At 35.4% G+C, this 13008-nt stretch overlaps 1 protein-coding gene across 1 annotated transcript in view; it reads right to left on the bottom strand.

Annotated features, from left to right (window-relative positions):
* The window catches only part of Glut4EF (Glucose transporter 4 enhancer factor), a 72089-nt gene extending 59238 nt beyond the window's left edge, over positions 1–12851 (bottom strand). Inside the window, exons 1-2 of the mRNA XM_089834531.1 lie at positions 11598–12851; positions 5519–5634 (exon numbers count right to left, since the gene is read on the bottom strand). Coding sequence (XP_089690657.1) covers positions 5519–5634; positions 11598–12130 — 649 coding nt within the window. The 5' untranslated portion in view covers positions 12131–12851. The remainder of the gene's footprint in view (positions 1–5518; positions 5635–11597) is intronic.
* Between the last annotated feature and the right edge of the window lie 157 nt (positions 12852–13008).

Below are 13008 nucleotides of genomic sequence, written 5' to 3'. Positions count from 1 at the left end.
CAAAAAAAGGTTCTGAGTTTCATCCTTCATTACCAGGCAATTTGCATAAAATATTGGATGTTGTATCGAGCGTTATTAATTCGAAATTATAGACCATTTCGCTTTAATTCTCGCGCGTTAATAAATCGCTACTTTTCCCTATAATAATGAACCTCTAGGAACTTGCGTGTTGTATCGTTCCATCAAAATAGTCTATAACTCCATTAACCTCTTATTTAAGAGTCCAATTATTTGGCGGGAAACTTTGGCGCGGTTTATAGGGGAGGGGGTCCATCCCTCCAATAAACAGGGGAATACTAAAATATCCCCAATAGAGGGGTTGGACAGTTGTTGAAATTTATTGATTAAATTTTCTATCGCAATGAGGATAAACGCAAACTTAGGGATCCCAGGGAAAGTGCATGCCGCTCTCAAGAGTCCGTATTAGGGAAATATGAAATCAGTCAAGCGTAATTAAAGTCAGATTAAAATGATTACCTGATCTGAAAATAATAACTCAAACTATAGGAAAGAGAGTTAAGAAATTTTAACCAGAATTTTTTTGTTATTTAAGAAAAATTAGCATAAATTATGCAGTGAGCTTAGGGGAGTCTTCGTTTTCATGTTAAGATTGTACAGAGTATTTTGTGGGTGACCCCTTAAATATAATTAAGAAACGGATTTAGGCAATAATTTCTAATTTAATTAAGGGGTCATCCCTAAAACACCCCATCAAATCTTAACTCGAAAACAGTGTCCATTGTGGGCTGTGGCAAACAAAATGGAGATAGAAGTACAGAACATTTTCGACTCAAAATCGCCCAATTAATTTATGCATGCAGACTTATCAGAAACACCCTGTATATTTTTGTAAATTGACAAAGAAATCACTCTACCAATTTATATTGAATATTTATGAGAGCCATGTGGAACCTTAAGACAACAGATGGTTTTCAGAACTTTGTTCTCTCAATTTATTTTTATCAAATCACATTGGAAAAATAAATTTAATAGATAACATTGAAATATTTCTTATTTTAGTATCAAAATTATAAGAAATCGAGGGGATTATCACACGGCGTCATCAATGTAAATACATTGCACCTTTAAAGATATTACGTAAGCCCTAATCTTAACTACGATTACACGTAATATAATTTCCCGTTATCAGTATATTGTGAGGGGAATCAGAGTGATTAACCCCTCGGTTAGATTATGTTCAAATTCAACGTGGTTATTCTACCATATCATAAAGGAGAAATTCTATAATCGAGGGAAAAAAATTCAACATTACAACATCCGTTTTATTATTTATTTTAAGAAGGATATGGGCAAAGGTGACGTCACTTCCGGGTTGGTTTAATACAACCTTATGACTCTATATATTTTTTGTTAGAGAGAAAAATCTCTGATCTATGATAAAAACGGAATTAATTTAGATAAATATGTTTAAACAGGAAATGAAATATTAATACAATTTGAACTAACTAAACCTAATCTTATTAGAAATTAAGTTTGGGGTCAGGTTAAAGGTTAAAACGCTGTTGACATCTTGTCAAAAAAATATTTAAAGTAATTTTTAAAATACTTTCTAATAAAATACACTAATGGCACACTACGTTATTTTCCCTATATTCAAAGTCTACATCTGCCATTACTCGTATGATGTAATATTAAAAAAATTGCCCAAGCCAATTTCCGTAAAAAAAAATCATAAAAAGGGTTAAAAGAAATCGTGTATTGAGCAAAAAAAGGGGTTAAGTTTAAATAGGTCTGTAATAAATCCATGATTAACTTTAACTAAGTTTAAGAGAAAAAATGCTACCACCACTGACGCCACTGAGAGAGGAAAGAGATATGTCAAAACTTTTGAATTTAAAGGTTTTTAATACTTAAGACTTTGAAACGAACATTCTAGTTTCTTCTATCGCTTCGGTGGCCTCATTTTTTTGGCAATTTGTTTAAAAAGAAAGAAAAAAAAATCACCACCATAACCACGAAGTTTAAATAGATTAGCATTAGAGATTATGTTTAAGATTCTTTGGCTCGCTTTTGTGGACTGGAGCAGAGGTAACGCTTCGAGAAAACAAGGGAAATTTTATTGTTACGGAATTAGTAATATCTACGTGTGGTCGCATATTTCTAAAAGATTTTAACTCATTATGTTCTTAAACTTATAGAGATTTTGATGAAATTTAGGATTGTATAGACAATTCCATTAAATACTTGTAGAGAAACACCAACGCGCAGTAAAGAAGGCATCGTGTAAAAATAATTTTAAATACGTCAGAGGCACGTGACCGAGGAGAAAAGTGATTTTTTTATTATTTATTTTATTTCTTAAGCTGCAATCTTACGAAAAACAAGGACTAGAATCACTAGATGTCGAATCCCAGTCCATGTCGAGTCTTTGTATCTTGGCGTTGCGTCACGTGGTGCTTGTGACGTATTTCAAATTATTTTTACAAACCCGCCTGTATCCCTTTAAAGCAGTTGAGTTCCTCGCCATATTTATTTTTTTCGTGTATCCGACTATCCACAAACAAACGAACACTAACTAACACACGCACAAACTAACTTTCTTCGTATAAGCTACGGTTATGTTTAATCGTATCTCAAAATCTAGTTATTCAGACCGTAGTAAAATCGCCAGTTTTTATTTTTTCTTAAAAAAAAATAATAAAAAAACCAAGATAATAAAAAATAACAAGGGCTTTATTCTTATCAATGTCCCATATAAATTCGGACGAGTTTCCAATTGGCCCGGTCTCCAAAAATCTTTAGAAAGAGTTAAAGGGAAAGTATCACTAGTTTAAAACATTATACCAACTATTATAACAAACTATCAAACTGGTCTCGTATCACGTGACCCTCTTTTAATATACTAAATAATATACTTTATAGTTCCTGAAGGTGGTTCCAAAAACAATTACCCCCGAATATTTCCAGATTAAACGTAAAATTAAAAGCTATCTATGTCTCTAATAACTCAGCAGGGACAAATCGTGAACGGGAAAGTTAGTTTCGCAAATGTTTTCCCTACAAAATCCAAAACTAGGTGAATTGTACAGTAAGTTTCTAAATACGTGTTTGTATATATATTTTTTAAACAATTAAGGGGCCCTTAACGTTAATAAACGTTCATTATATCGCTGTAATTAACAACCGAGGGGTACGTCACTTGACGGTTTAAACATAAGTCAATAAATTTAACTTTTTAAAATTAAATCAGGTAGTAAACCGTATCCCTATTTCTAGCACACGATATTACCCCCCCCCCACTCTCATTTAAATATAATTGAGCAAATTTAAAATTATTTCGATTCTTGTATTTCTGTATTTCGTAAGGTTCGGTTTGGAAACATTATCTTGAAGCTAGAAACAGTAGTAAACAATAAATATATCCGGCCCTAGAAAGAAAGAATTTTTGGCAAGTGTCGAAAACGCCGGCATTCCAAAAACTCAACTACATTTTAAACCCACTCCACGAGATTCTAACAAAAGTTTTGTAAAAATAGACTAGGACTACCCACTAAAACTTCTGCAAGTTCTAAATAAGATTTATTTTAAACCACGTGACGTTAAAATACAAAACATATAAAATTTTAAAGCACGTGGAAATGAAAAAGATAAAATTATTTTAAATTCACAAACAAACAAAGGCTTAACGAAATTTAAAGTTTTCAGAACGCCGGCTAAAATGAAACTCCCTGACTTTGTTTTATAAAATTTCCTGACTTTCTTTGACCTCTGTCAAGCACTGAATTGACAATATATCGCACGTTGAAACGTACTATTCTACTAGGTAGTCTATAATATATACAGGGTGTATCTGATAAGTCTGCATGCATAAATTAAGGTGCAGTGTTCTTTTGGAAATGATCGATTTTGAGTTCAAAATTTCATAACTTCTATCTATGACATTTTGTATGCCACAAGGGACACTGTTTTATTAGAGTTAAGATTGCATCCAGAGTATTTTACGGTTGACCCCTTAAATTTAATGAAGAAACTGAACAGACAATAATTTCTTCTAATTTAATTAAGGGGTCATCCCTAAAACACCCATCAAATCATAATTCTCGAAAACAGTGTCATCCCTTGTGGCAAACAAAATGTCATAGATATTAGTTACAAACATTTTCGACTCAAAATCGATGATTTCCCAAAGAACACTGACACCCTGTACAATAAATAATTAAGGGTTAATCAACTTTTATAAATTTCTGCTTAGAAATCAAACGCACGTATTATCATTAGGGAACTGTGTAGTAGTTAGTTGTTCGGGGGCTGCATGCTGCCGGCCGCGATACCTAGAGCTAGCTAGCAGCTTTATCTTTGAAAGATCTCTATGTATTATAAAATGAATGACACGATCGGGCGAGACAATAGATTAGTTCCGCGAAAGAAGTATGTATGTATGATTCTAACAAGTATAATATTCCCCTGCACCGCGCCGCCACCAAAGTTCCAGCTACTGGTCTGTGACGTAGAATTACAATTAAATGGAAAGATAAAATTCTATACCGGCTTCATTTCATTTCACTCCCACTCCCCTACCCTTCTTTCCTGGAATTTCAACTTCACCCCCCCCCCCCCTTGTCATTAAATTACATTACAATGCCGACAAAATATTAAATTGGTTTTGTTCTTTTCCATTTTACAATTTGGGACTCTTGATTTTATTTTATTTTCTTTGCGAATACCGAAACTTTTATTTGTTTGAATTTAAAGGCCCATTCAGACTGTAGACTAAAATCTTACGTTCACATCTTACGGTGAAGTTAGTCGCTTTGCTATAGCTTAGTTAGACACGTGACTATGACTACGTAAAAGATTCGTGCACGGGTTTAGTTTGGAAACTTAGTTTTCAGTTTCGATTTCGGGCAGTGACTGTTGAGATGGCGCCACCTCGTTAGTTAGCGCCTTTTCTTTAGCCATAGCCCACTCGATCATGTCGTCGAGTTAACTATACGATTTAGCAGCCAGCCGATATATGAAAAGTTTTGGGGTTATTGGCGCGGTATTTGAAATTAATTTTGGATGAGCAGCTATTTTAGTAAATTCAAAAGTCTTAATTGATCGCAAAAATCACACAATATACGCGACTCGTTTTAAGTCGTCTGCTCCAGATGGCAACTCTGAACAGGGAAATGAACGTAAGGACGAAATCACCGAAACGAAATTAACTGCAGGCGACTGACGGGAAAGTTAAGATCTTAGTCTGAATGGGCCTTTAAACTTCAAAACTTCTTTTAAACTTTAAAGGGGAAAATTTGAGCCGTATCTACATTGTTTTTTCTCTAAAATATTTTTTCATCAATCCGCAATACTTTAATGAACTACTTCAATATGAACTGCTAGAACTTTTTAACGCATATTTTAACAAACAATTAAAAACGTTCCCCGCTAATTATCTCATATATTTTTTGTATAAAAAAGTACAGGGTGATTCATTAACAGTCGGAACGTTTGATAAGCAAAGAAAAAAAGTCGATAAGAAGTCAGAAATGATAATAATAATGAAATGCATCATTACCGTTCTCCGGTAAACGGGGTGATTTGGGGCTACAAGAGAGACTCATCAGAACCATGGCGGCCATGCAGTCGTCCATGACGTCATCATCGGCACTGGGGCGCCTCTTACGACCACCACTAAAATTACAAATATAAAAGAAATGGACAAAAATCAAAAATAGAATCGTTAATAATATATAGCTAAGAATGAATTATCCATGAATATTGAATAGAAAATTTGAAATTATAGGTATGGGCAAGAAGCGATATCTAGTTTACTAGGGAGAAAGTTTAAGATGCCCAAGTATTCACGCCCCATAGTCCTAGTCCCCCTTTCAAAATACAAGGGGGCCGGGCTATTTCGCCTCTCGTCAGTCGGAAAATATGACTGTAATTTTCGTACTCATTCGCGTCGCGTTGACGTGAGTTTTCAAGAACCAATGAGATATCTCGCTGGTTGTAATTTAGAGGCGGGCATTAACTCCGGACAGGCTACGTCTACGTTTGGACTGGAGATAAAGCTGGATTATAAATATGGATGAATGAATTTATACCTTCTCCCTAATAAACAATAGATATCACTTCTTGGTATGGAACTATGATTAGGGGTTGGTTCATTATGACAATATTCAGGAGGGGATTGAACGCGTGAATTCGTTTACAAGGGATAGGGAAAGATTAGAAAAATTTGTAGGGTTTCAATTACTTATTTTTAGCCAAATGTCGCGGAGAGAAAACAGATAATACTGCCCCGAAATAAATATAATAGGTGAGGTGTGACATAAGGAAAGAAAGAAAGAAAAACGTAAAACACGGATTTCCACTTATTTTTAGTTACTAAAATTAGATTAAATCTTTAGGCCTATATCTATGTAAGATTAAATTACGGAACAAGTTTCGAAATATAGGATGTGACAATTAGGCCTATATTTATTCTTTACCAAATATCTCCAAATTGAACTAACACAGATTGCGGTAGATTTTTAATTTCAAAATTTTGTTACTTTTAAATATTACAATTTTAAAATACCCTGATTTTTTCCAGGAATTATAGTTACAGTTGCAACCCTATAATATTCCAAACCTCATAGATAAACCGAATATGACTAAAATTTAAGTTAAAAGTTAAAAAACAAAAGAGCTAATAAAGAAATATGACAAACAAAAAATAAATTTATCTCTTTGAAAAGATCAGATGAATCATAATCTGTTTATCCATTTATTTTGATTTTCAATTCTGAGTAAAAATAAATGATAATATTATACCGTCAAAATAATAGAAACTAAAAAAATTGCACCAATATTTATTCCCAATAATTTTATTTGTCATAAAAGGAAATATCAAATACTGCCCAATTAAGATTCCCATTAAAATTTAATCAATTTATCAAGTCACACCCATATTTCAAAAATTAACTAACTGTCAAAAAAATTATAACAAGGCGAAAAATTGGATCATTGACTTTTTATAACGATATTACCGCTTATTACGTAAAAACTAAACTAAAATAAAAAAAATTTAGGTGCATTTAAAATTTATTTAGTTCACGTAATCTTAATTTTCTAGCGGCACTAAATAATCCTTTGTTCTGTTTACTGTTAGAAGTAAATTAAACGCGAAGTTATAAAAAAGTGAAAAATGGCGATTACGACGAAATAAATCAGGAATACATACAGCTACTAGGAAATATCGCTTTCCTATATCTTCCATGTTAACTTCTAAGCGGGTATTGTGGGTATAACGGCGTTGAGAACTTACTATCCCTCACGCCTCATAATCAAACTACAGATCTTAGGCACGCATTTGTTTCGGATTAATTTATTTCTGACAATACTGGGAAGAATTCCTGGTTTCTCCTTCGTTACACTCTGTTTAACGTCGACTTTTATTGACTCCGTCACCGAGAAATTTGTCCAGCTAGAACCGTTCATTTTGATTCCTGATAAATGCATGCATGCACTCTCTTGAACTTCCTAAAAGTTTCTATTTAACAATTTCTCGGGATTTTATTTTTCCTAGTTGAAGGTGTAGGAGGTTTTAGGCCTAAAATAGGTCTCAAATAATCAGATAAGAAAATGATTTTGGCTTTTGGGAGATGTTTCTGAGAACTAAGAGGTAGTTAGGCTTAAGCCTAAAGGCGCAAACCAAGCTGCTCATAGATTATTTCTCACAGTTTCTCATTTCTTGGAATTGTTTGGATTGTTTTTTGGAAAAGTCACGTCAGGGAATTCAGGGAAATTGAAATCATTTTTTTGTAGAAAGATCGTGCATTTTCAAATAACATTAAGGTATATGAACTCTTGGTTTAAGACTTAATAAATTCAAACCCTAATTAACAATCTCTTTAATTAAAGACCGAAACTAAATAAATAGAATCGAATTCATACTATAACAAACATCAAATTAATTAAGTATAATTAACCAAAGATAATTAAAACAGGCGCACTTCGGATTTAATTAAAACGGGTATAAAAGCCTTTTAATCACTCACTGAAACTAAATGATGTCAAATTCAGAAATTCAGCGTGTGAACAAAGACACTCGCTTGTATCCTGTTGATTCTTAGCCTTATTAACCCTAAATTAATTAGGAAGGAGTTAATTAAACCATTTTAACCGCTGAAACTGATGAAACTCAATAAATAACATCAAATTTGGGTTATAAACAAAACAGGTGTTTATTCCGAAATTCAATCAACCCCGAATTAATTAACTTAATTAACTTTAAAAGCTAATTAAACGATTGGGGCTTAATTATAACTAAATTCCACTTAATTTGAACCACTTTAAATGACTTAAAATTAATAAATAACGTGAAATTCAGGATGTAAACAAAACAGGTGCTTTTCGTAACCAACCCAACAAAATTCCGAGTCTTTTTCCTCTCAATTTGAACCCCGCTTTTTAGTCCAATCCCACCACCAAAGAGAGTTAGAACATTTTCTCTCACTCAGTCCCTCCTTTGCCTGTACTATTAAGAGCCGTGCCGTTACGGTGCTTGAGGGGGGGGGGTAGAACTTGATCTGTTATTCCCCTCCCCCCTCTCTTTAAAAGCGGGGAAACCCGCCAGAACCCTGAGAAAAGCTCTCCATAGTATTGCAGCAGAGCTGGATTGGCGCCATAGCAACAGAGAAAACCCTACAGCTGATAAGATGGCGGGTGGCGCCACTCTCTCGCGCGCGCGTTTTTTCGCCGGCCGGCGTTTCCAAGCGCCGCCTATCCGAGGGGACAGACACAAAGGCTTAACAATAAAATAATATCAAAGTTAGATAGTGCGCGTACAAGTGTTGCCAGCCATTTGTGAGTGCAATTTAATTGCAATCTACAACAGACTGAGAAGCTTGTAGAGTATTCTGTAATTATCATGCAGTTCCAAACCTGAATCATGCAGGAGATGCTCTAATAACAAATTAATGGCAGCCCTCAAGCGCATGCGCTTGGTTAAAGTTAAAAAATGGGGGAGGAAATTTCTTTAGCCCCCTTTAGTGCACACTATCTCAGTTGTGACGTCAGTGCTTAGGTAAAACGTCACAGGCTTAGCTTTGGCAGTGGGCCACCATGTTTGGTATCGCTTTGGATCTATGGTCAAATAGCATAGGTGACGTCACACTAAGACTTCTGGGATAGCTCTATTCTTATAGTTCAAATAAGCCAAACTTTTAACTACATTCGTCGTCTGCTTAGAGTAGTGTAGGTTAAGCCTAGTTTTAGGTTTAATTATCTGGAAAGTTACGAAGTAGTAAAGAACCCCTCATTTTTTTTGGCAGAGCAGTTTTTGTTTAGACACAGGTTTAGATATACTGTTTTTTTGACAGGAGAGGGGCCCCTCGAAGCAGCCATACTGTTTTCTCTAGTGGCGTTAGGCTTAATTTTACTATCCCATCATGCACTGGGCTGGGAGTGGAAGAGTCCGGGACGGGGCGAACTCTCTAAAAAAAAACTTAAAATGATAGGGGGGAGGTTTGAACTTCGCTAGTTGATACAAAAGTTAAAACAAAAGTAGAAACACTTGGAATAAGGTTTCATCATACGCTGCTATAATTAGCATATTGTTAATTAAGGAATTTTATTTCACGTTTGAATGATTTTTTAACAGATTTTATTGAAGTTTTAATGCTATTTTTAATAAACCCTAATTAATATCTATACATAAGTCAAAGCCCTGTCTGACAGACTGACTTAAAATCAACGTCTAGCCCAAATGGCTTTACCTAGAAGGCTGAAATTTTGCACGGACGTTGCTCTTAAGTAGTAGACACGACCCGAGAAAGGTTTTTTCCAATCCGCCGCCATCTTGAAAAATGGCGGTCAAAAATGTAAAATAACATTCATTATGGAATAAAGTCCATACATTTCAACATATTTCTTTAATATTTTTAGTGCACTGTTTCCCTATACGCTATAGATGGGCATTATGGCTTTTGGGTCTCAAGTTTACGTCATGTTTAAAAATGGCGGCCTGAAAACTAATATAAATATCCCAAAGGGCAACGCCGGGTGCCTTTTCTACTTGTAGAATATAAATACATTATTTTGGTCACGTAGGCCATTATCAAGCTAACTTTGTACTAAAGAGATACGGTAATTTGTGGGAAAATTATTTCAACTCTGCATAGCTTTATCACTAGTAAAAGTTCAATTTGAATTATTTTAAAAATAATATCTTTTTTTTGTGTACAATTTTGTTTTTAACGGTACTTAAAATTTTTATCAATTATCAAATTTACTTCAATATTATCAAGTTTCCGACCCCTTTGATGAAGTTTATTTCTTTTTGTCTCTCGCGAGGATGAAGAGAGAAAAACAAAGAACGGAGATAAAAGAAATGTCAAAGAATATCAAAAACACACTCTTTTTTTCCGCGCTAAGCCTAACAACCTTTGGTCAGATATAAATATTGGTTTTGATGGCTAGGCCGAGTATTTCTTTATTTTTTTTTCTAGCGAATCCACGTGCGAGAATCAGTTTCATTTTCACACGAATATTAAAATACTCTGAAATTATTTTTTGATAAGTTTTTGATACCTTGGAGCTTATTTAAAATTCAAATTGAAATTGGCAAAATTGGGTAAATTAGATTTTATGGATAAATTGAAATTTGCACCTCCAACCAATCACGTAACGCCGTTCCTTCTTGTTGACAAAATTCAAAATCTCGCGCCACTATTGTCAAAAAGGCTCGCGCTAAATTTTATTCAACATGGAGAACGCGAGCCACAGGAATTTTATTAACAGGAAGGCAGGGCGTTACGCGATTGGTCGGAGGTGCAAATTTCAACTAAAAACGACTACAGTATTTGAGCGACAAAAATCCCTATTTAAGAAATGGTTATTTTGTGTTCTGGACTTTGAAGTCTCTCAAAGGCTATGTTTATAATTCGATCCCTAGGTAATGGTGGAAGACAGGTAATAAGAGATATAACCCAGCTGTTGCTAAGTGACGATCAACTAGGTCCTATATTGTTTTAGCGACCAAAATTCCCATTTTAAATACAGAGAAATCAAATTAGGAAGTTTATAGGTTGACAATAGCGACATGTATCTAGCTCCTATCGAAAAATATTCACGGGAAATTTACTAAATTCAAAGAAATGCGCTGTAATTTTTATAAAATTTATTCTTTATACCTAGCAAAGAAGAATATCGTAGTGCATTTAAATGAGAAGGTTTTTTTTATTATTATTATTTTTTTTCTGTAACTGGAGAGAGATGCTTTCGGGCCCAGGTTAGGATTTAGGGTTAAGGAGATGCGTAAGAGACTGCGTGGTAGCGGGAGGAACGACTACGGAGCATAATATTTACATCTTTAGATCCCCGTAGCGGCAAGAGAGAGAGAGAGGACTTCGGGGATGAGGCGGTTGGGAAAAGATGAAAAATATGTTGTCAAGCGCGAAACTAGTTTCAAAATTTAGGATTAGAGAAAGAAACGAAAAAGGGGTTTAAGCTTGCGTTGTTATGGAAACGATTTTGTCCGAAACGTGGCCCCGAGTAACCCTTAACGTGTTTTGGTTTGGTTTGTTTACGAAAATTACGGGGTCCGATCGACATGAGGTTTAAGTTACTTTTTGGGAACTTAGAACTTGAAATTTACGAGGACTTACCTTCCAATTTGCGCGGGCACATCTATGCTAAAGGAGGAGGCCCTTCTTCTGGCTTCGGCTTGACCCCCATCATGGGCCAATCTCGAATAATCAGTGTCCAAATCCTGCAAACGAGCCGATTTTCGACTCTCCAGGAGTCTAACCTCCTCTAATTTCTTCTTCAAATCAATGATTTGATTAACGTTTGGGTTTTGAGTCCCTGGTTCGACGGTCAAGAGCACTTCGTCGATTTGAGGACGGTGATGTTTAACCCGACCGGACACTTCGCGACCGTTATACGTCACGAAAACTTTTTGACCGGGTCTCAATTTGACGCTGGTGACGTTTTGGAATCCCGGTCCAATTAGGTCCATTGACCGGTACTCGCGGGCCGTTTTATCCCCAAAAATTACCGAGTATAAATTTTCTTTGTCTCCAACGCCTTCGCTTTTAGTCGCTTGTATAACTCCGGGATGGTAAAGACCATCTTGCAAGGGGGCACAAACGCGGGTACCCAAAATTGACCTTTTCGCGAGACGTTTACCGGTGGACATTTTTTTTTAATTTTCTCTCAATATTAATAAACTTTTTATTTCTATCACCAACGTTTATGGCTCGGTTTATGGTAGTTTTGTCAATGAAAGTAATCTTTTGTCCACAAAAACAATAATAATAAACCAAAGTGGTTATTTTACCGACGTATACATCAATGCCTCCTCTATCAGTAATAGTCTTATAAATTCCTTTTTTATATTCATTGGTCGCTTTTAAATATAATCCAAAGAAATCCCGAACTTTCCTTTGTTGTTTTTTGGTTAAGAAAATCACACCGAAGCTTTTGTTTTTAAGCAACAAAATTGACAGAAAGATTGGGAATTTTTTTACGCGGCAAAAACAGGCGCGAACAGCCGGCTTCCTTAGCAATGTTGGGAGTAATGATTACCCCCGCAATATCCGTCGGTCGACGACAAAAGCCGGCTCGAACATCAACAAAGCCACGTGACGAGATCGTAACGTGATTGGACGAAGTTCGCCTGACCTACTTCCCCATTGGAGGATCGCGTAGTCAGGCGGCTCAGGCCTTCGCCCGAGATACAGTGGCGTTCTTACGAGCCGTTGTCAACCGGCCGTTATTTTCTAACTTTCAAAATCGTGTTTCTTTTTTTTTAATAAAGTTTCCGCGGTTAATTCGCGTAGAAACTAGTTTAAAATATCAGAAAAAACCTTAAGAAAGGTATTTAGGCTTAGAGTTTGACGTATATTTATATATTTTTACTGACGTTTGAAAGACGCGTGAAACCTTGTTGCTATGGGGGTTTTAGCTGGGTGGGTAGAGTTTGTTTACCTTGATTACGTTTAGTGCCGTTCCTCCCCGGCAACGCGGAAATGGCGGGTTAGTTCTAGCTTTCCCGCCTTTAAAAATGGCGCCAAA

Source organism: Phalangium opilio, unplaced genomic scaffold (assembly GCF_054372755.1).
Source record: "Phalangium opilio isolate 3A_F unplaced genomic scaffold, DU_Popi_V2 ptg000002l_1, whole genome shotgun sequence".
NCBI lineage: Eukaryota > Metazoa > Arthropoda > Arachnida > Opiliones > Phalangiidae > Phalangium > Phalangium opilio.
The sequence above is the reverse complement of the archived record's forward strand: the minus strand, read 5'-3'. Positions and strand labels throughout refer to the sequence as shown.